This window comes from Cynocephalus volans, chromosome 3 (genome assembly GCF_027409185.1).
Source record: "Cynocephalus volans isolate mCynVol1 chromosome 3, mCynVol1.pri, whole genome shotgun sequence".
NCBI lineage: Eukaryota > Metazoa > Chordata > Mammalia > Dermoptera > Cynocephalidae > Cynocephalus > Cynocephalus volans.
Genome location: NC_084462.1, coordinates 71354660 through 71379082, shown reverse-complemented (window position 1 = coordinate 71379082; position 24423 = coordinate 71354660). Strand labels below are relative to the sequence as shown.

The following is a 24423-nucleotide window of genomic DNA, read 5'->3' as shown; positions in this document are numbered from 1 at the left end:
TGGGATGATAATGGATGGTGGTTTGCCTCCTTAAGCATCATGGGACACACCCCCAAACACACACCCCAGTACCACCCCCCTGCCGCTATGGGCATTGTTCTCAATCTTTGTGGACACCCAGCCTCCTTGGTCTACACCGCTGGTACTGAATAGAGCACAATTCGGACACAACTTAGAGGAGTTTATCCATGGTGTTGGTTTGCTCTATCACACGACACATTCCTTGGTAGTGGAAGGACCCTACAACTCTTCTGGAAGGTGGGATGGACATGTGCACCCAAAGCAGGAAATATGTGAATGCCCTATGCCAGTATTTGCTCTTGTAGAACTTTATTAAAAGAGGAAGTCCTCTAACACGGGGCTGGGCATGTAGTGGACCCTGCATTTTTGGAGGCCACTTTCCCCTCTGTTTCCTTCCTAGGGGCAGGCACCAGGACTCGCTCACTTCCTGCATCCCCAAAGAGCAGCTTCCCTCCCCTGGTGCCTAACCCAGGCCTTTCATGAAGCAGTGACCAGCCTGACCCTTGTCTCTCCTGACCTCTTACAGATGTCCTGGCGTCCGCAATACCGCAGCTCCAAGTTCCGGAATGTCTATGGGAAGGTGGCCAACCGAGAGCATTGCTTTGATGGCATCCCCATCACCAAGAATGTGCATGACAACCACTTCTGCGCTGTCAACGCCCGCTTCCTGGCCATTGTCACTGAGAGTGCAGGAGGTGGCTCCTTCCTCATCATCCCCTTGGAGCAGGTGGGTGGCCCCATATCTCCCTCGCCCCAGGTACAGCTCCAGGGCACAGAGGATCCCTCCTTGGTCACCATTGGGCTGTTGCCCCTATTTCTCTCTGAATTCCCTCCAGCCACATTTTACTTCCTCATCAAGTGTCCAGGGCTGTGCCATCCTTAGGGCTCACCTGTGATCCAACAGAACTAGTGTAGGCCAATGATCAAGGAGACCTGAGATCTCTTTCCAGAGCTTGCCCAAAGGTGTGCACGTGGACAAGTCACTTTCCTTGGTGTACATGGGGTTTCATTACCTGAGGGACTGGAGCACACTGATCTTCAAGACCAGGTCCAGCTCTACAGTTCTGTGTCCTGCATGTCCTTTTGGTTTGGAGCTGGAAGGCGTGAAGACCCAGCCTTGGTACATTGAGCATCTGCAAAAATGTCATACTCATTAAAAAAAAATTGCTCTTCACTAAGAGAATATAAATAATTTGCCTTCTCCTTTATTCCCCACCTCCTATCTAAAGATTTCCACCTTCTGTGGTTGCTTATGTGAATATAGCAGATTAAATCTACAAAGAAGGCCTAGTCATGAATTTTTAAGCTGTAGCCATTCAGGCAGAGTCCCCGCAGGCCCATGGGAGGTCACGCGCCTCAGGGAAAGTGCTCGCTGTCAGTCCCACTTATTTATGGCTGAGTTCCCTCTTCCCAGCCTGACTCATCCCCACTCCCACCCTCCATCAAAGTGGGGAGGAGGTGCATGTGCAAGGAAGCCTTGGTTCCCTAAATTCACTGTCAGCTGGTGGTGATGGATGGATTTTTCTAGTCTCTCCTACCCCCAGTGGGGGAGTACAGATTTGGAAAAGGCTTGGGCCAGATCCTCCTTTCCACCAAACGGGGGCTGCAGTGACCCTGAGGACAGAGCCTGAGGCACAGAGAGATCTGAGGAGCAGTGGGCTAGGTGGCAAGCGGTCCGGGTACGGCTACTTGCCAGCCTTGTGACCTTGGACATGTCACTTAACCTCTCTGCCCCTTATTTTCCTGTAAGGTAAAACTAGGATCGTAAATCCTCCTCTGCCTACATCTGCTGTGGTGATATCAAGTGGGATAATAGGCTTGAAGTTCCTTGTGAACCAACCACACAACATATTAAAGACGTTTTATACTTTCCTGGGAAAGTTGTCAGTTCTGCTGTTGATTTTGCAAAGATCCACAGCAGCTCTATGACATTTAGAAGGATTTTGAAATGTAGCTCGCCTTCCCTCCCGAACCAATGGTCTCAGATTTCTGTCTGCCCTGGGGACTAGCTCAGCTCCGTGCACCTGCAGTGGGCCTACAGGTCCCCAGGAACACGTGAGCTGGTTCTTACTAGGGCTCAAACCCATTGCTGCCACCCCCCACTATTCTACTTTATGGCTCGTGAGTGTCCGCAGTCGATGTCTCCCACCATAACGAATATAAATTCCAGATAGACTAAAGATTGAAACATTTAAAAAAAGAAAAAGAAAAAAAAAAAGCTGTAAGGTATTAGATGAAAATGGAGAGCATTATTTATTTAGTTTTTGGTTCTCTGTAGACTGCTTAATTTTTTTTTTTATTCTTTAAAAAGATCAACAAAATTTGCAAACCTTTATCTAGACTGCCCAAGAAAAAAAGAGAGAAGACAGAAATTACTAAAATCAGAAATAAAGCAGGGGCACGGTAGAGCAGTTGCTTCTTCTATTACGCTGGAGTGGGCTTTGAGGAGAGAGACGTCCTCTTCTTTTTCCTGTCTTGGCTGGTGACTTTCCTTGTGTCACTGCAGTTGGGTGTCTGGCAGGCCACCTGCACAGCAGCTGTGGCTGTGGCAATGGCTGTGATGGGCCACCTGTGAGGAAGCGGTGTTCTCAGTGTGCTCCTTGCCTGCTTCTCGGAGGAGGATGCTGCCCTTGGCTCCTGCCTAGGACCCCGGGCGTGCTGTGTTTCTTGCCTGCATCTGGACGGAGGGTGGAGAGCATTTTTAAAAGTATGCAATGAGAAAGGCTTCCTGAGCAAGACAAGAATCTCCAAAACCATAAAAGAAATGATTAATAGATTAGAATAAATGTTTTAAAAAATAAAGTTTCTGTACTACATTGAGACACCTATACAAAATTCAAAGACAAGCCACATATTTGAGTACAATATTTGCAATATGTAACAGACCAAAGATTCATATCCACTATATGTAAAGAATTCCAGAAAAATCAGTAAGAAAAAGAACTCGAAAGAAAAATGGACAAAAGATATGAATAAGAAATTCACAGAAGACAAAATATATCTTTTAATCTACTAATCAGAAAAGATTTAAAAGACTAATAATCTTCAGTGTTGCCAAAGGTGTGAGTGCACAGGTGCTCAAATACACTCTTGGTGACATGTAAATGAGGCAACTTGGCAATATCTACTAATATTTAAAGGTGCATGTCCTCTGGCCCTGCAATTCCACTTTAGTGTAAAAAAAAGTTTGCCTCATTTTTTAGTACTCGTTTTTTTTCACAAACCTTAACTTTTTATTTTTTGTAACAGAAATAAAATGTATTTTATTTAAAATAAACATTTTAAACATCTCTAAACTCTTCCTCTCAGTTTCTGTAATGATAACAAAGAATTTTATACTGTCAGTAATTCTGATCTAGAATATGACTTTATTTTGTAAACACTTCGTGGACAGCAAAAAAGAAAGTACTCTACAGAATATAAGTCTGTCTATGTAGAAGTATGTGGTATGTGTACAAACAGATACATACACTCAACATACACAAGAGTCCATCAATAGGGAAAGGGGTAAACAAATTAAGGAACGTTCACACAAAAGTGCCATCATTAAAACTGATGATGTAGAGCAGTCATTCTCAAATGTTCCGTCTCAGGATTACTTTACACTCTTAAAAATTATTGAGGACTCCAAAGAACTTCTGTTTATGGGGGTTATATCTATCAATATTAAGCATATTCAGAATAAAAATGGAGGAATTTAAGTGTCTATTAATTCACTTCAAATAATGATAAACCCATTTCATGTTCTCCTTGAAAAACACATTTTTATGAAAAATAACTACTTTCCAATACAAAAAAAAATTTAGTGAGAAGAATGGCATTATTTTACACTTTTGCAACTCTCTTCAATATTAGTCTGGCTTAATAGAAGACAGCTGGGTTCACCTATCTGTTTCTGCATTCAGCCTATTGTGATAGCACACATTGTGCAGCCTCTCAAAAATGTAAAAAGGCAAATAATGTCTTCGTATTATTATAAAAATAGTTTTGACACAGTAGACTCCCTGGAAAGATCTTGGTGAACTCCAGGGGTTCCCAGATCACACTTTGAGAACCACTGAGCAGAGGCATATTTAATGAAAGAAAACTATTTATGATACACTGTTATGTGAAAAAAAAGCCAATATATGATTAATCACATTTTAAAAAATCTATATATTCATCTACCTATCTGGAAAAGACTGAAAGAAAATATACCAAATGCCAAAAGTGGTTATCTTCAAGTATCGGGATCATGAGCGCTCTTCAATTTTCTTCGTTTTCATTAGCTATATTTTCTAAATTTTTTACAACGAACATGTAATGTTTTGTACCTTAGAAAAGAAACCATAAAAATGATTTCGTTGATGTGAAGAGGGAGGCCCTGAGGTTTCAGAGGCTGCAGCACAGAGAGGGGCTCCATTCACCGTGCTCACCTGGGTACCGGGAGGAGCCCCGTCCACACGGTAAACCTGCCGTGCTGCCCGTCAGATGGAGCTCTTCACGCATGTGAACATCCGTTCTCCCTCACGTGTGCTGTAAATGCTTTCTCCCAGGGTAACACATGAACGTGAGCTCGCTATAGAAAAATCAGACCAAACTGAAGTGTCTGTAGTGAGGACACAGCGGTGATGGAGGTGGTGTTCTGACTGGGTGGGAGTTTGAGGCAGGACCCAGTACCTGAGACTGTGTGGAGCAGGGTCCTGCTCCTCAGAGAAGGGCTGCTTAGGAAGGGGGCGATTGTGGGCCTTTCCCTCCTGCTCGGCCAAGGCTGTCGGGCTACTGCCCCTTGTGGTCAGGGCTGAGCCCGCAGGCATGCGACTCAGGCCTGGTGGGAGGAGGGAAGCGAGAAGAGGGAATGCCAAATTCAGAACCCCCTCATTTATCTGGCACCAGTAGAGATGAGCTGTTCCATGCTGGTCCATTTTCTAGGAAGGAGAAGTGTATTAGTCCGTTTTCTGTTGCTTATAACAGAATACAGGAAACTGAGTCATTTATAAAGAAATAGAATTTATTTCTTATAGTTTTTGGAGGCTAAGTCCACAGTCCAGGGGGCGCATCTGGTGAGGGTCTCATTCTTGGTGGGAACTTTACAGAGTGACGTGGCGACCAGGGTATCACGTAGTGAGAATGGGCTGAGCAAGAGAGCTAACCTGCCTCTTGCTCCCCTTATAAAGCCATCAGAGCCACGCCAATGACCACCCATTAAACCATCAATCCATTACTCCACAAATGGATCCATCCATTCACTAGGGCAAGGTCCTCCAATCCAATCTAATCAGGCCCTGTCTTTCAAATACCATAATTGGTTTTCCCACTCTCTTAACACTATTATAATGGGGGTCAAGCTTCAGTGAGTTTGGGGGGGACATTCAATCCATAGCAAGAAGTCTACATTATTTTAAGCTCCAGTTATTTTTCTCATCAATTTGATAGAAATCACCCTAAAAACAGTTTTCTATATTATTCAATACAAACACAGAAAACAGGGCTGGCCAGTTAGCTCACTGAGGAGAGCATTGTGCTAATAACACCAAGGTCAAGGGTTTAGATCCCTGTATTGACAAGCCACCAAAGAGAAAACAAACACAGAAAAGAGTCTGGCCACTTCTTGGCCACTCCAAATCATCACTCTAAGCATTAATTATGAGCTGGGAACTCCCAGTGGCACGCTTTTGTCTCTACACCAAATGGCTCTAGGCTCTAAATTATCATCCTCAGCAACCAACAGGCCACAGAACATTGTCTGCTTTGGTAAGTTTTTCCGAAATTTTCTTCCCTCTACTGTCAGGTGTCTCTCCTCATCTCTTTCTCTCTTCTCTGAGGGGTTTGGGCCAGAAGAGAATAGCACTTGCCCAGGACCCCCAAATCTCTGGAGGAGGCTCAGAACCATCTAGGGATCTTTTCTCCATGTGTTCAGTTTCCCTAAAGCCAGCATTCTTGAGATTTCAATATTTGTGATTAAAAGCTTTTCTACAGGCTAGGAAGCCATGTGCACAACAACTACAAACAGTGACACTTTGCCTTTGCACAGTGCTCTCGAGTTCCAGCAAACCCTGTCTTAACTGATCCTCTGAGCAAGTAGGTAGAACCTCCCCATTTTGCACTTGGGGAAACTGAGACTGCAGAGACAAGCATACAATTGGTCATACAGGAGCTGGACCCCAAGCCAGCTCACTTATTTCTAAGTCCATGACTCTTTCCTCTGCCCTTGACGCTGGTAAGCAGATAAGTTCCTGCTGGCTGGCAGATCTCGAAGGAGTAGGTTTGTCTTCCCTGGGCTCTTGTTCAGGCTGCTGTTGTGAAGGCCAGAGCCTGTTTTTCCCTAGTTAACATTCAGCTGCCAGCTCTCGCCTCTCTGGAGTGGAATGTTAAGCTGCAGATGGGGGAGCAATCAGCACCCTGATTGCCTGGCACAGCTGGAGGGGCCTTATGAATATTCCAGAGATCAGGCACTGTGCCCAGCGGCCTGATTAACCACTGGGGCCTCCCCAGGTGCACCGCCCTTTCCTGCTGCAGTCCACCAGGGCTGCCTGCCACCTCCGGATTCAGCCTGCAAGGGGACCAGAGCTGGAAACAGAGCTACCTGGAACCCTACCTGCTCTACCTGCTACCCCAATGGCACCTGGAAGAAAGGAAAGAAACCTGGCCTTTCTATCAGGAGTCTGGGTTCTCCCTGTAACCCAGACATTCTCAGTCCTGGCTGTACACCTGAAGAGTTTTTGAAGGTCTAACACACCTGCTCTTTTTGAATCTCACCTCAAGTCTCATGATGAAAGTACAATTCTCCCCATTGTACAGATGAAGAAACAGAGGCTCAGAGAAGTCAAGCAACTTCTCCAAGACTGTGCAGCACACAAATAGCAGTCAGAATTGAAACTCAGGGCTCTCCAAGGCACATGCCTGCCCACCTTACAGAGAGCTAGAGAAAAGCATTTTTTATAGATGTGCCTTGTATTACTATTACTGCCATTTGAATGTCTTCAAGGATTTCTGTGACCATTAACTCAGCCAATACTTTATTGTGCTCCTCTGATGTGCCAACACCACACGTGTGCTTCTGGAAGCCAGGAGAGCAGATGTTTCCAAACTCCACACAAGTGCAGCAGATCTCGGGGAAGCTTCCTCTCTGAAGAATGAGGCAACAATTCTAGTCAGTAAGGAGAGGCAGGGCAGGTCTTGGAGCAGGGGACTGGACAAGAGAATGTCATTCCTTTGGTCATGGGGCAAGGATAGGGCCCCCAGCACCATGCCATGCCATGGGGACCGTAGTACCATCAGGCCTGGTCTCTGAGCATCCCAGTGAGTGTCCCATTGGTGGGCTGGGGAGGTGGGAGCTCCCTGGGAAGGTCATGCCCATGGCTTGCCCAAGGAACCAACTCCACGTTGGGTGGGGGGAGCTTCTGAACATGTCCATCTTACGTTCTCCTTGCCAGCAGTTAAAAATGACAGGCATTATTGCCTTCTCTGGGGACTAGATCCTGATTAATTTATGCTCAGATTTAGCTGCATATAATTAAGGTAACTAGTAACTCCACTCTAAAGGAGCTGCTCAATTCTGGGATTGGGATGCTGGGCTTGGTCTCCAGGTGGGAGTCATTCTCTGCACCTGTCCCTGTAACCTTGCCCAGCCTCAATCTGGTGGCAGAACATTTTGCCCTGGTCTGCAGGGCTGGAGTGATGCAGTCTCCTTCCCCACCCCAGTCAGTGTGGCCTCCTCTTGCTTCTCCTCCAATCTCTGGTCTATGGGGGTGGGAGGCTTAACCAGGGCTGGGCAGTTCTCTCCAGCCCTGTGGGGGTGGGTGGTGGAGATGGGTGAGGCAGGAACGGTAGTACAAATCCACAAGGCATCTCAGTGAGGAGAACAGGGCCCTGGAGCAGGAGAGCAGCACGGGATGGTGCCTAAGAGCTCAGGCTCCAGAAGGAGACAGACTTTGCTTGAATCTCTGCCTTGCCACTCAGGTGTGCTGTGACCTCAGGTGAGTCACTTAACCTCCCTGTGTCCTAGTTTTCTCTTCTGCAAAATGATGGGGATGGGCCACATGATCTCTAGAGCTCATTTTAGCTCTCACATTCTATTCCCTTCTAACACTATTTTATTCAAATACGTCCTCACCAGTGTGCTGCTAGGCGCTGTGTGGAATACAAGATTGGCTGCTTCTCCTCCCTCAAGCCCATTTCAAATGTTGCCAGCTCCACGAAGCCTTTCCCATCCCAATACCCATTCAGAGGCATTTTGTGTCTATAGCTTTAGAGCACTTTCTACATGTTTCCTTATTTTCTAAGTGGTTAGTCCATCTATTGATAATTCACCTATCCATCCATCCATCTATCCATTCCTCCATCCAACAAATGTTTACTGAGCACCTACTATGTTTTAGTCAGAGTTCCTGGACTGGGGATGCAGCAGTAAAAAAGACCAAGTCCTCGTCTGCATGGAGTTTGCAATCCAGTTAGCTGTGTTTCCTGAACTGAGAGCCCCCAGGGATAGAGAAACATATCTGGCTTGCACAGAGGCTGGCTCACAGTAGGTACTCAGTAAGGGGGCACTGGCCTGGCCTGAGGCCAGGTCCCAGAGGCACGGCGCCTCATCCTCTCTAGCTGGGGTTTTCTCTTTGCTGGTCCTGGAAGCCCCTCCCCTCCAGGCCCCAGGGAGAATGTGGGGCTCTGCAGGGGCTGCCCAGATGGAAGGGGGCTGCCTTCTCCCCTTAAAGCTCTTAGAATGGTATTGCCTGACCCTGCTGGTCTTACTCTGGAGTTGAATCCGGGTGTTGATGGACCTGTTAGCCTCAAGGTTCACAGCATGTTTGAAGCCTAATGTTAGAGAAGGGGGGAAAAGGTGTCCAGCCCAGTGCTGAGGAGTGTAATAAAATCAAACTGCCTTGCTCACCCCAAGCCTTCCCTCCGATTCCAGAATTCTGTACCTCTCCCATCACTCCCCACTATCAGCACTGAGCTCCTTACATCTTCTCTCCTCCAGAAAAAAGTCTCGAATCTTCATCCCTGCTCCTCTCTGCACTGAGGTCCCCTCTTTTTCAAATCCATTTTTCAAATCTTTCCTCAATTGTTCTTTGTTCTTCAAGCTGCCTTCCTTCCTCTTGGTGCAATTTGCATCTCAAAGCCTGTGACAGCCTGAATGTACAGAAAGTGACTTCAGGAAAGGGGGAGGACTGTGCTCTGAGAGAGAGAAGTTGCAACTTTATTCCATTTGTCTGGGCCCTGAGATTGACAGCCTTGCTTTGTGCTATTTCCTTTTTTGGAAGAATGGCTGCTTATTTTTGAGAAAAGTGAAGGCAAGCTCTTCAGCAGAAATGAAAGTGTCTCTCCCTTATTTTATTTCAAGATTGTGGGATGGGCTTTCTCTGGATTTGGGGTCCAGGGGGCCAGGGATGCAGCCTGGCTGGTAGGTGGCAGGGAGGTCAAGGAATCCATCCCTCTGCCTCAGGCCAGGGCCTCAGCTGAGTGTCTCTCTGGCTCTATTCCTCTCATTCCGTGTAGAGCCAGTATGAGGATAGAAATAATAGTGCCTGGTCCACCAGGACTCTGTGAACTTGGGCCGTGGGCACTACCTTTTCCCAGAGGCACCAGCCTGGACTCCAAATCAGTTTGCCAGTCTGCTTGATCTGCTCCCCACTTTCCTCCTAAGGCCTGGAGCCTCTCATACCTTTGGGAATCATAGCTCTGTTCCTTAGCTGTGAAACCCTAGGCAGGTAACCTCTCTATGCCCCAGTTTCCCTATTTGTGAAATAATAATGGCACTTGTTTCTCAGGGTGCTATGATGATTAAATAAGGTACTATGTAAAGCACTGAGCACATAGTGAGTGCTCAGTAAATAGGAGCTATGGCAATGCCAAGACTTTTGCCCATCACCTCCCCTTCCCAGGTCCACCCAGTCCCTGTAATAGCTACGTGAGCTATGGTGGGCTTCAGAGCCTGCAGCCAGCAATGGGGAGGCCTGCCTTTGGTCTTCCTGCTACTGTCTCTGTTGTCTAGTACAGTCCCTGAGCATCCCTGCAGTGAGCCATCACCCTGCCTAGAGGGGAAAGCACCCATAGCCTGGTCATTTGTGGTCTCCAGGCGGCATGACTGATGTGCCTATACTAGGCTGAGTGCCTAGAGGTGGGAGAGTTTGGGGAGGGGCATGAGCCCACTTTGGACCCTGGGGGGCACCTCCAAAGTCAGCCTGTCTCCTTATCTGGAGTTGGGCTGTCTGCCGGGGTTAAATGGGATAAGGCATATAAAACTTTTTCCACAGTGCCTGGCATGTAGCAAGTGCTTGATAAATCCGAGCTGTATTGCTTCTATTATTATTATTACTATAATAAGTTCCAGGTTGGTGGGAGGAAATGGGAATTCGGAACAGGGGCTTTCTGGAATCTAGCTGGCTCAGGTTGAGGCACAGGCCGGTTAAATGAACATGAGTTTGAGAGTCTGTGCTCTAAGCCAGCCTGAAGCCGCAGAGTCCTCACAATCCAGCCCCTCCATAGCTCATGTGCCCGGTTCCCCAATTCTATTCTTACATTGACACAGTGCCAGAGTCAGAGGGGACCCCACCTGATCACATATTCCAAATACCTTGTTGTGTCCATAGCAAATCCTGGTCGCAAAGAGGGGAAGTGCCCTATCCAAGATTGCATGACATGCCTGGGCCCCTCGGGCCCCCTCCCTGGAATCCCTTGCACTCAGCCGCTTCTCAGAGTCCAAAATTCCATCAGCTAAGGTGTTGATGACAGTGGCTTTCCTTTACCAAGGGATTTTGGGTTTGGTTATGGTTAGGGTGAGATTTAATGAGACCAAACTCTTGAAATCCAAAAGAATGTGTTGCCAGTAATGGAATTTCAGTCCACAGGGAGATCTGTCCACACAGGGCAGCCATCCCCAAGCCCCTCAAGAGAGGCCAGGTGGAGGTTTGCCTACTCTGTCAAGTCCGAGCCTGTAGCTTTAGAGGTTTCCTCCTCCCGTGTCCATGACTCCCAGCACTTCCAGGAACAAACGTGGTACAGGGTGCATGAGGGGCTTGGGAAGTGGAGCTAAGGTGGCCTGGTTTGAAATAGCATCTTCCCGGGGGCCAGCGGGGCCTGGAGGCTTTGACCAAAACCCTACCACTGGCCCTTCTAATGGCAGCGTCCAGACAATGGCTGCCTGTTTGCCTGGCCTGAGAAACTCCAGGCCTGACTTAGTCCTTAGGGCAGTTTCCATTTCTGGATGGAAACTTCCTCATGTTTCTGCCCCCAACCCCCATCCCAAGGCTCTTAAAGGTCCCCTTAATTGGTATGCGGGGAGGGGAGGAAAAAGGATTGGTCACACATTCACAGCCTCTTAAAACAAGAGACAGCTCTGCCAACTGCATCACACAGCACTCATTGCCTGTGTTGTCCCCTTTCCATTTGACTCAGCCAAGATCTTGATTTTAGTTGCTAAGCAACCTGTGCCTATGTTTTCAAGTGGGTCATCAGGTGAACACAGGAGGGAGAAGGCAGGGGGTGGCAGTGCTTAGAACTATGCATTTTATAGGTGGAGATACTAAAGCCCAGAGAGGACAAGAGACTTGATCAAGGTTGCATAGCTAGTTAGTGCCTTAGGTGTCAAACAATTGATCCAGGCAGCAAAACTTTCAGGATCCTATTCCCTGCACCCTTTATACTCACCGAGAGAAGCACCAAGGCAGCAGCAACATCTTAGGGACTTCCTAGGAGAAGCTTCCATCTACCCAGACAGGGAGGCAGCATGCCCAGTGATTAGGAGTTCAGGATATGGCATCAGTAGGCCTAGGCTCAAATCCCCATTCCACCATTACTAGCCATGTGCTTTGGGCAAGTTCCTAAATGGTGTGTGCTTCAGTTTACGTGGGTGCAAAATGGGAGAAATGCTAGTCCCAACTCCACGGCCGTTCCTCAGTGAGGTGTAACATAAAGCCTGGAAGGTGCCTGGAACAGGGCAAGCCTCCCCAACCTGCTGGGCCCTGGTGACCTCCCTCCCTACCCAGGGCACTATATTAGTCTGTTTTTGTGGCTTACAACAAACTCCCTGGAACTGGGTGATTTATAAAGAAAATGAAATTTATTGCTTACAGTTTCAGAGGCTGAGACGTCTGCAGTCCAGAGAACACATCTGGTGAGGGTCTTGGTGGTGGCAACAGTGACTTAGGGTCTCACATGGCAGAAAATGGCAGAGCAGAGAGCTACTAACCTCTCATGTGCTCTCCTTTTAAAGCCCTCAGAACCACACCCCTGACCACCATTACTAATCCATTCACTACGCACAGTCCTACAATCTACTCACCTCTTCCTGGCCCCACCTTTCAATTACTATAATAGGATTTCCCACACTCAGCAGTTAAGTGGGGATCAAGCTTCTAATATATGAACTTTGGGGACACAATTCAGTCTCTGCAGCAGGCACCAGTTCTCCACTCCCACCCCCACCCCAAGCTTATTCCTTTATCTCAAGAAAGTTCAGCCTCAATCTTGTGAGGTCACAGATATAGTTCCAAAGTTTTCAAACTCTAGTTTTTAATACTGGAAACTTTTGTTCAAATTAAACAGGTTCTTAACTTTTTTCAGGGAGGGCAAGCATAGACCCCTTTGGCAGTCTAGAAAAACCCATGGACCCCTTCACGGAATAAAGTTTTTAAGTACATAAAATAAAATAAACAGGTTTACAAAGAAACCAATTATATTGAAATGTAATTATCAAAATGTATACCAGAATTGTGAAATAGTAGTATGTGTTTTTATATTAATGCATTAAATCACATGATCAGGCCTAATAACTACTCTAATTTCAAAGTAGTGATGAGCATAAATAATATTTCGAGATAGCAGTAGCAGACGTGATCTGAAAATATCTATGATGTCTCTTGATGAAAATATCATAGGTTCAGCTCATTCTATTGGGGTTTGTCACCTACATTTATACAGAAAGAAAATGTGAAATTTCAGTTAGAGGCTAGTGAAAATATAAATAAAGTTTGGGTGGTTTTTTTTGTTTTTAAAATTTTTTTTTATTATTAATATTCATGCGATACAAAGCTAATTGTCACCCCTCGTGCCCATGATGTGAGGGCCAGATTCATATTGGCAGCATACCCATTACCAGAAATTACTTTTGTACCCCATGTCCCCCACCCAGTTATCCCCCAAACTCCTTCCCCCTAAATAAAGTGTTACTCTACCCAAACTCACAGGCCTCCTGAAGCTCTGTGGACCCATTCAGGTTAAAGACCCTGGAAATATAACCAGAGGGGAATGTCATATAAAATCAGGACAGGCAGAAGTACTCTAGATGAAGGTTGGTGGGGAGGGGGCAGTTCAACTGGCCTGAGCACCTCTCATCCCTGTGGGACACTCCCAAATCCTAAATTTCACTGGAAGTCAGAAAGCTGACTTCTCTGCCTGGTTCTTTGTATCCTTGGGCAAGTCCCTTTGCCTTTCGGGGCCTTAGTTTCCCATCTGTAAAATGAGATGTTGGCCCTGAGGTCTTCCCAGCTCTGACATTCTGGGAGTGTGTGTTTCTCCTCCCCAGAGACAAAGTCCCCTGAAGCTTGGGTCTGCAGGAGCCCTAGACCAGGGAGAGGGAACAGCTGGGGCCGGGCTGGCCTGCTCCCAATTGTTTGAGGGAGGAGGAGGAGGAGGATGATGAGATGCATGGGACTCTCCAAAGCGACAGCTGGGTGAGCCTGGCTGGGGGCCTCCTCCTCGCCTGCCATCTGTGCCTCCTTCCTTCCTTTGGTGGCAGTGGGGTGGCGGGGTGGGGGTGTGTGTGGATGGGGCTAAGGCCAGACAACAACCTGGGTGGAAGGGGGAGGGGCTGGCCGAGGAAGAGCCAGGGAAGAGCCAGGTGGCTTACTCTTGGGTGCTTAACTCTTTCCACACTTCCTTTTCCCACTGGTCTTATAGAATTCCAGAGAGGAAAGGATATACAGTCCTACGTCCATCTAGGCTACTTAATGCTTTTGTGACCTTGGACAAGTTACTTAACCTCTCTGAGCTTCACTGTCCTCTTTCCAGTAGACGTCATTCCTAAGACCTGCCCCTTGGGATTGAAACAAGGTTTAAATGGCACAGGATAAATAAGTCCCCCAACACAGTGCTGACAGCAGTAGGTACTTCCCTGTGGACTCAGTGCTGCAGGCTGGTCCAGAGAGGGCCTATACCCGGTACTTTGAAATGCCCCTGCTGGTTGGAATGCAGCACTGAGGCCTGGCGAGACCCTGGGCACAGGTGTGTGACATGCTCTCACTGTCCCCAGACACAGGGAAATTTGCAGCCAGGTTTCCCTCCTGCATGTCTTTGCTCCAGCTCTTTCCTTACCCACCAACATCCACAAAGGGAAAAGCCTACCTCTTTAAAATAACGAATCTACTTATACAAAAGTACTTATTTTCAGATAGGCAAAACCTTCATACAGTTTAAACTTCAAAAGCAAAGGACGTACAGAGAAAAGTCTACCTCTCACACCTAGCTTCCAGTTACTCAGTTCCTCCACTAGGAGGCGACTGGTATTATCAGTTTCTTGAGTGTCTTTCCAAAATTTTATATATACCTAATAGGGAACTTCAAAAAGTTCACGAAAAATAGAATTAAAAGATAATACACATATTTCCATGAACTTTTTGAAGACCACTTGGAAAACCTTTTTACACAAAGATAGCCCACTACCTACATCATCCTCTCTGCATCTTGCTTTTTTTCATGTAATTATATATCTTAGAGATCTTTCCACATCAAATACAGAAAAAGTTTCCTTGTCCATTTTTACAGCTACACAGTATCCCCATTGCTTGGATGTACCATCATTTGTTGAACCACATTTTGCCTATTGATGGGCACTTAGACTGTTTCCAACTTTCACTATCACAAACAGTGCTTCAGAGAATAATTGTGGACCTGCCTTGTTTCGTATGTGTGCATGTATGTCTGTAGACCAAATCCTTAGAAGTTGAGTTAATAGTTCAAAAGCTATGTGCTTTCTTCCAGGAAACATACACACACACACACAGACAAGAATTTCTTCCTGACATTGTGGTGGCAAAGATTTCTTAACAGGACACAGAAAGCAATAACTGCAAAGACAATTGATAAATTGAACTTTATCAAAATTAAAAACCTTTGATCATCAAAAGATCCATTAAGAAAATGAAAAGGGAAGCCACAGACAGGGGGGCAATATTTGCATTTCATATATCTGACAGGGGACTTATAACCATAATATATGACTGAATTTTAAAATGGGCAAAAAAAGTGGGGGGGGCAAGATGTGAATGGGCATTGCATGTATCCAAATAACCAATAAGTCTGTGAAAAGGAGCTACTTTCTCATAGTAGTTTCAATTAGCATTTTTATTAAGACTGAGTTTGAAATTTTTTATATGTTTAAGATCTATTTGCATTTCTTTTGTGTGTAAATAGTTTGTATGCTTTGCCCATCATTACTCACTAGGAAAACTCAAATTAAAACCATGAGTTATTACTGTACACCCACCAGAATGGCTAAAATTTAAAAAGACTGACAATTGCAAAAAAAAGAAAAAAAAAAGACTGACAATTGCAAGTGTTGATGGAACAGGGAGCAACTGTAACTCTCATATGCTGCTATTGGGAGTGTTCAGTGTTACTGCCGTGTTGGAGAAAAGCTTGGCAGTTTCTGTTAAACAAATGTCTACCCTATGATCAAGCAATCCCACTCATAAGTTTATACACAAGAAAAATAAGCATACCAACACAAAAGACTTGAATAAGAATGTTCATAGGAGCTTTATTCATGATAGCCCCAAACTAGAAACAATCCAAACATTTATCAGCAGAAATTGTGGTAGATCCAAAAAGTGGAATAATATACAGTAGTAAAACAGAATAACTAGTCTCAGAGCTCCCTTGGAAGAACAGATGAAAAGTCTGTCTGGTGTGGTGATGACTTTTAGTCGTTTCTCTTTTCTGGTGGTTAATCTTTCCTGGTTGTTTAATGGGATTCCTAGAGAGGGAATCTTAAGACAATTGTGTTTCTTTTGGAAGTAGCTTTTTTTCAGTCAGGTAAGGGAAATTCCAGAGAGAGCCCCTCCCTGCACTTGGGGGTGGGGGTCAAGAGAAGGTTAGGGCAAGTTCTTGGCTCTAATGCAGCTTCTAAGGCCTTCCAGTGTCTTTTATTCAAAGTGCTCAGAGACCCAAAGGACCATATTTTGGGATATCATTTTCCAAGCCCCAACAATATTAACAGGGATAGTCACCACTTGTCTTTTCTCAGACATTAGCTGGTTCATTTTGCTTATTTATTTTAATATTTAATTTTAGATTCTGCTTATATAGATACAAAAAAATCCTATTGGTATTTTTATTGGAATTATATTAAATTTATAAATTAAATTAAAGAGAATGGCAATCTTAGGATGTTGAGTCTATCTATAAACATAGTTTATTTTTTCTAGTCTTTTGTGTTCTTTTGTAGCGTTAAAATTTTCTTCACATAGCTCTTATGCATCTCTTGTTACATGTATTTACTTTTTTTGTTCTATTGTATATAGAACTCTTTTCCCATTGTATGTGCTAGATGGTGATTGCATAGTTGAAAGCCATGGGTTTCTGTATGTTAATATTCCATCATGTTACTAAATTCACAAATTGCTTATAGCAGTTTTTCAGTGGGTTTTCTAGGGACACTGTCTTATCATTTGCAAGTAGTGATAATTTTATCTGTTCATTTATAACTTTTATACCTCTGGTATCTCTTTCTTTTCTAATTGCATTGGCTAATACCTCTAGAAAAGTATTAAATCACAGTGGTATCTTGTTCCTAACTTTGATCACAATACATCACATATTTACCATTAAAAACTTTGGTTTGAGAAAGGTAGATTTTTCCCCCAACATTATATTATTAAGATTTTCAAACTTACTGCAAAGTTAATATGGTTTTGCAGTGAACACCACCTAGATTCTACCATTAACAGCTTACTATACTTGGCAATGCTGGATGCTCCAATTGTTTGAGGTGGGGAAGGGGCTTCAGAGGGAGAATTCCTTGGGAACATTCTGCATAGCTGGCACAAGACCTGGCATGTGGAAAGTCACCAGATGATACTCAGATGTACAAATACTGAATGTAAGGCCCCAGGCAGCTTAGTGCCTTGCCCACAGTGTCACTGGGTGTCAGAAGTAGGGGGAGCCCAGATTTAGGACGTGAGGTGGGTGGGGTGATGTTCAAATGAGAACAGGCAAAGGACATCAGCCTTGCCCGCCCCCCAGTGTTCTGAACTCCTGCAGGACCCAGAGAAGGGGTGATGGCATTCCAGGAGACCCTTTCTTTCCTGACAGCTGTTCGGAATTTCCTTTATTCCTTCTTTCTCTGTCTCCTACTCCTGCCCATTTGACTCCTCCTGGCAGAGTCCCAGACAAAGAAAAGGAAGTGGCCTGAGAAGGTGTTTCACTCCTCCCCCAATGAGCCCTTCCTGGACAGCTGGGATAGAGCAGTAGAAAGCAAGGTGTGGGCGCTGGGGGTTGGGGTGTTAATGTTGGGAGATGGGTAAGGAAGGGGCCAGGGGAGCTTTGTGCCTGCCATAAGCCTGTGTGGACAGGGGGTCTCTGCACTGTCATTTTCAATCTGTACTATTGCAATCACTGCATTGGGTTCAAAAGTACCCAGTTTTGTAGTCAGGCAGACTTGGGTCCAGTCTTGGCATTATCAGAAACTAGCTGCGTGGCCTGGGGTGAGTTACAGCTCTCCTCCTCCTCCTTGAGGCAGAGATGACTTGCAGTGTCAGTGGCAGTGCAGGTGCAGCCCCTGCTGGAGGGAGGCCCTTGGCAAACAAGCCCTGGGCTTCCCTCTCCCCAGCCTCGCTCCTCCTTAATCTCCCCTCACTCCCACGGGGCCCTCCCTACTTAAAGAGCCACCAAGTCTTCCCCTCCCTTTCTGGATGAAGTCCGCCCCACCCGGGCTCCACCAGATCTCTTAGAATACATGGCAGTGAGGATCATGGGCTTCAGGGACTTAGAATCCTGTCTCTCAGCCACTTTCTAGTTGAGTTACTAGACACCAAAGCCTTGGCTTTCTTATTTATAAACTGGAAGTAATAAGTCCTACCTGGCAGGGGTGTAATGAAGACAGTAATCATTCACACTCACTGAGCACGTACAACAGGTCTGGGATGTCCTAAGACCTTGATGCATCCTGTCTTACTAAATGTTCATAGCAACCCAGGAAATGGGGGCTGCCCCATTTTACAGATGAGGAAACAGAGGCACAGGAATCATAGGTAACCATCAAAGTCACACAGCTGGAAAGTGATAGCACCAGAATTAAATGGGGGTGATATGGGCCAAGAGGTTAGCAGAGTACCTGACACATGATGAGCCTCAGTTGGCAAGATGGCCCAGGTCATCTGCCCCATGGAGTGCCTAAAGTTGCAGTCTGCAACATGACCTGGGGTGGCAGAGAGTGGGCGGGGAGCTATGGGAGACCAGAGAACCTTCTGGATCACGCAAACAAGAAAGACAAGCTATCCAGACAAGGCGCCTGTCTCAGGGACTGTGTGGGCTAGTCAGGAGACAAACAATAAACAAGGAGACAAATAGTCCTTAAGATTATTTTGACCAAGTAATTAGGATTATTTCACAGTAGTAAGTGCTGTGAAAAAAACCCACTCAGTGATGTGATAGGGACTTGAGAGGACGACATTAGATAAGACAGCTGGGGAAGGACCTCTCTGAAAACTTGAATGGGTGGGAGCCAGTCACGTAAAGACTGTGGAGAAGAGTGTCTTGCTGTGGCCCAAGGCAAGAAGGCGAGCGGCTAGATTGCCTGGAAGCTTGGAGACCACGCTGAGGAGTTTGGATGTTCTTCTAGGTGTGATGGGAAGCCATTGGAGGGGTTCAAGCGCAAGGTTTTCTCTTACTTGACTAAATGAAGAAATACACACAGTAATGCTTAGAAAGCCTGAGACAGGACTTGGACTTGAGCAGCTGCACCCCATCTTCATTCTTGGACTGTGTGCTGGGGTGAAGTCAAGCTTCATCTCTCCGGACACACCTGAGTGTTTGCAGTACCTTTGCCTGCCTGCAAATGGGTAGGTTCCCTCATGGGAACTGTAACAGACCCTGTCTCTGGCCAGGGCAAATGCGGGAAGTGGGTACGAAGAGTGGGTAGATTTTCTGGCCCAGTGGGTGGGATGCGTTCTCTGAAAGAAAGCTGCAGTGCTTTGCGTAAACACAGGAGGGGGCCAGGACTAGGAGCCCTAACAGGAGTCCATTCCCGTGGCTGCCCCTGACTTTTGGCCCCACTTTCTTTGAGAGCAATGGGTGAGGCTGTCTCTGAGTTAACTATGGTTTATATCCCTGAGCTCCAGAAATAAATCTGAACTTACTGAAGAGATCGTTCCAAGGGTGGTTTGGGGGCTCAACAAAGAAACCCTGACAGTTTCCTGCTACTAAAAACATTGTTTATAGATAACTAAGTAGGTAGAAAACTGGATTGGAACTGAGAAGCCCACTTAGAATTATTTAGAATCATTAGTTTTTACAGATGGATCAAAAGTGAAAAGGGACAATAAATGTGATGAAGAATTAATTCAGAGAGTTAATATCGCTAATATACAAAGAGCTCTCATAAATTGTTAAGAAAAAGATAAATACCCCATTAGAAAAAAAGTGAGTACCTTGTATAATCAGGAAATTCACAAGCAAATAAATGCAAATGTCTGATAAACAAATGAAGACATAATCAACCTGAGTACATCTAAGACTTACAAATGAAAATGAGATATTATTTTCATCCCCAAATAAGCAAATAAAATGTTATAATATCCTGTGCTGTCAAGGGTGTGGGGAAATGGTCATTCCCTTGAGTTGCTGATGGGAGTACATATTAGTGCAACCTTTGTGAAGTGCATTTAAAAATTCATAGCAAAAGCATTTTTCCTTAAGTGCATGCCTGTTAACCCAACATTTTCACTTACAGGAATTTATCCTTTAAAAAATTCACAAATGTGAGGTTGGCTAGTTAACTCAACTGGTTAGAGTACGGTGTTATAACAGCAAGGTCAAGGTTTTGATCGCCATACTGGCTGGCCGCCAAAATAAATAAATAAAAAAAATTTAAAAATTCACAAATGTGTGCAGAGATTCAACTACAATGTTTACTGCAGCCTTTTTAGAGTATTGGAAGTTATAAATCACTTATGGATCCAAAAGTAGGAGATTGCTTAATATATGTTGTAACATAACCATACTATGGAATACAGGGCAGCCACAAAATGGTGATGTCAAAAAAATACTTAATGACACAGGAAAAACAGCAACTCTCTGCAGTTGGGCATAAACTGGAGCTGATATTCACCAGGACATAATAATAGTTATCCCTCATCTATATTTCCCAATTTTTCTATTTTTTATTTTTTTAACTATTTTTTTTTAAAGTGTAGAGGGACCTTCTGAAATGTCAGGGGTTGTGTCCACAGTCTGGGACCCAGGAAAGTTGGTGCATCTTGTCTACTCCTCATTGGCTGTGGACCTACATGTGAGTGAAAGCCTCACCCACATGGATTAACTGCTCCATGCCTCAGTTTCCCATATCAAAATCTGAGATGGTAATGCGTGTACTGCCTCCCTCCCAACAAATGGAAAATATATCTGTGTTAGTTTTCTACTATTGCATAACAAATTATCCCAAAACTTAGCTGAGTGATTCTGGCTTAGGTCTCACATGTTATTACAGTTAAAGCTGTTGGCTGGGGCGGTGGTCATCCAAAGGCTCGACTGGGGGAACATACACTTCTAAGCTCCTTCCTGTGGCTGTTGGCAGGAGGCCTCACTTCCTCACCACCTGGGCCCTTCCACAAGCTAAATGTCCTCCCTCATGGAAGCTGCCTCCGATGAGAGGTGACCCAAGAGAGGGCAAGAGAGCCCAAGGCAGAAACCTAGTCTTTTCACAGTCCTCGCCACATTCTATTAGTAACGTAGACCAGCCCTGGTACAGGTGGAAGGGGACTGACTACACAAGGGCGTGTACACCAGGAGGTGGGATCACAGGGGGCCATCCCAGGGTTAAAGCTTCATAGGAAAAAGTGGTGTCCGAGGGCGGTGAAGGGCTATGCGTCAGCTCACAAAATTCTGACTGGTCTGAATTTGGAAGCCCTGGAGAGCATGATGGGGGCCCACAGGCATAGTGAACAGGGGTGAAAGGACCCCACTCCACTTGTTCCTGAGTGCAGCTTGAGAAAACTACACCAAAAATAATAGTGATAGAACAACTTGGTAATTTGGAGTTGGGGGTGGGTGTGTGTATGTTCTTTCTGTGTGTGTGGTGTTTTCCAAGTTGTTTTCTTTGTGTAATTTTTAAAGTTAAAGGACAGTGAGCCTATTTGACTCTCAAAACAAACCACAAGTGAGGCAGTGGCCCAGCTTTGGAAGTGAGAAGAAAAGGTGTCAGGAGGACCAGGGTGAATCCTGGACAGGATGGAGAGGCCTGGGGAGAGGGGGGCAGGAAATGAGGCCGGTCAGGCAACCAACTGGCCCTCTGCGTTATGAGGCAGGGACCTGCCACCTCGAGCACCTGACCTCCCCCGCCCCCACCAGTGGCCAGGGACTCCAGGTGGGATTGTGAGTTCAGTGACATTCGGCAGCCCCTCACATGGCACTTAGTGGAAGCGTCGGGTGGCTTGGGCTGAGGATGAGCTCAGGTGGAGGTGGAGATGAGGACGCAGCAGTTAGGAGAACCCACGCCCCTAGGGAAAGGGTCTAAGAACAAGCGGTAGCTTGGAGGGCGACAAACGGGTGCCTGGGAGCCACTGTGAACTAGAAACCCAAACCAGGAGACGGGGGCACGGTCGCCCCTCTTCTACCCACAGCTATACAGTGGTGCCTGTGAACGGGGCATGTCGGAATTAGAAGCCTCAGAATTCATCAGGATCCATCCCTTCCTCTTCTAGGTGATAAGAGATAAAGAGAAGGGAAGTGTCTAGCCCAGTCACATAGCACTGTGGGTGGCCAACTGGCAAAGGGACTCTGTATTAGTCCGTTTTGTGTTGCTGTAACAGAAGACCTGAAACTGGGTAACTTATAAAGAACAGAGGTTTGTCTGGCTCACGATTCTGGGACAGCTGCATCTGCTGCCGGCCCCAGGCTGCTTCTATTCGTGGTGGAAAGCGGCAGGCAGCTGGCGGGTGCAAGCAGATCACATGGCGAGAGGAAGCAGGAGAGAGAGAGAGAGAGAGGGGAGGTGCCAGGGTCTTTTTAACAACCAGCTCTCAGGGGAACAATAGGGTGAGATCTCACTCAGGACCCCCACCCCACCCTGGAGAGCTTTAATCTATTCATGAGGGATCTGCTCCCATGACTCAAACAGCTCCCAACACTGCCACATTGGGGATCAGATGTCCACATGAGTTCTGTTAGGACAATACATCCAAACTCCATCGGACTCCAACTAACTCCCAAGAGCTGGCAAAGTAAAAAGTGGTTGACTATTTCTGTGGCCCCAGAATCAGCACGAGAAGCTTATGGCCAAACTTACAAGGAGGTGGATTTTCATCATAAAGAATGTTCTAAGTGAGTTGGCGCAGTCGTGAACTGCACTTGACTGGGAGCGTTCACACCCAGGCCGCAGTGTCTGAGGAACCGAGGTTAGGAGGCGCTGGTGGGCTAAGTTCCCTCCACGCAGTCTAGAGCGCTGGATGCGGCCGACAGCAGCGCAGCCACCGCCCTCTGCTGGTGGAAGGGCAGTAGCACAGCTTCCCTGCTTGGCCACAAGGCTGTGGTCTGGCCAGGCAAGGCTTTCTGGATAGGAAGCCACCGTTTGGGGTCTGAGAGCTTCCCCGCTGGGGGCTTTGGGAGAGTGGGTGGGAGATATCCCCTGCACAGATGTGCCATGAAAGCCGGTGAGGTCATCGGAATGTCCCACCAGTGTTTGTAACGCGGGAGTGAAACCAGTGAATGCCCCCAAGTAGTTGACATGCGCCCTCTGTCTCTGCAGGGGACCTACTGCCCCTTCCTGTGAGCACGGTCTCCAGAACTGACAGGCTGGGACTGGGCACTGACCCGGGTGTCCACAAATCTGTGGGGGGCCCTGGCATAGCCTTCGTCCGCTTACTCACTGGGTGACCTCCAGCAAGTGCCCTCCTGTGCTGGCCTCGTGCTGATGGTGGAGTGGAGGAACAGGGGCTCTGACCACCACAGAGAGGCTCACAGGTAGGGGGTCCTCTGTGGGACACAGCATGAAGAACACCAACTCAGTGATGCCCAGTGACCTCATCAGGCAAGGTCCGAAGTGAAGAGTTTGCACTGACTCCAGCCACCTCATTCCCTCTTTCTTATCTCCCCATCTCCACCCTTTCCATCAGTGCCCTCCTGTGCTTTCCTCATAGACCTGCCTGCAGGAAAGTTCCCAAAGCTCATTCAAAATGAGTTGGCAATGACCAATAACGTCTCCCACTATGCTCTCCTCAGTGGTGTTTATATGTGGAGTGCCAAAGGAATATACCCCTAATGGTGGAATTTCAGGTATTTGTCAAAGAGTCAGAGATCCTTTTATAAGGCAGCAAGACCTTAGCTTCAAGAAAAAAGAAGGAAATGTTCCCCCTCCCTTTTGTGCTGGTCAGACCACAGGCTGGCAGTACAGTATTGTTCTCAGCTCCATGAGCCACACTTTAATTGGGAAATAGAGCAGAAGGTAATCTGAAGAAGGCAGCCACGATGGCGGAAATACTTCCAGTCCATTCTGAACTGGGATGTTTGCACCCCCCTTCAGATTGTGCTCTGGAATGCCCATTCCAGCAGCTGCCTCCTGCTTTGCCATCAGTCATTTGTGAGGATTTCATCGGTGGGGAAACAAGTGCACATCAATTCCCCTTGCTTGGTTAGTTCAGCCTCTGCTTGGGACTTCGGATCTGTCCCTTCCTCTATCTAGACCATCTTCCCAGGGAAAGTAAAGCCTCTGAGGGTGGGGACAGCATCTTCCAGACTGGGGAGGACTGTCTTTGTGTATGGAAAATAGTGGAGACGTGGGGAGGTTGGAGATGAAGTCGTAGGTTCTAGTTTTAGCTCTGCTGCTTACTTGCTGTGTGACCTTGAGCAAGTCCATTAGCCCTTCTGAGCTTCGGTTCTCTCATCTCTGAAATTAGGGAAATAATACCTCCCCCAGAAGGGTGGTGAGACAGCCTCAAATAAAATGTTTATAAATGTGTTTGTAAACATAAAGTCAAGGGCATTAATAGAATAATATACCCACCCTGCCCCTTGAGACACCTTGGCTTAGAATTCTGCCTCTTCCCTGTGTGATCTTGGGCAAGTCATCTGTAAAATGGAAATAATAACAAGTTAACACATATTTAAAGTGCTTAGAAAACACTAACACGTAATAGGTGCTCTGTAAATGTTAGCTATTATTACATCTCCTGGAAGAGAGAATTTATTTACTTAACTGATTTTTCCTGAGCA

At 46.3% G+C, this 24423-nt stretch overlaps 1 protein-coding gene across 1 annotated transcript in view; it reads left to right on the top strand.

Moving 5' to 3' along the window:
* Nucleotides 1-24423, top strand: part of CORO2B (coronin 2B) — a 126737-nt gene that overhangs the window by 57987 nt on the left and 44327 nt on the right. Inside the window, exon 2 of the mRNA XM_063090375.1 lies at nt 548-748. Coding sequence (XP_062946445.1) covers nt 548-748 — 201 coding nt within the window. The remainder of the gene's footprint in view (nt 1-547; nt 749-24423) is intronic.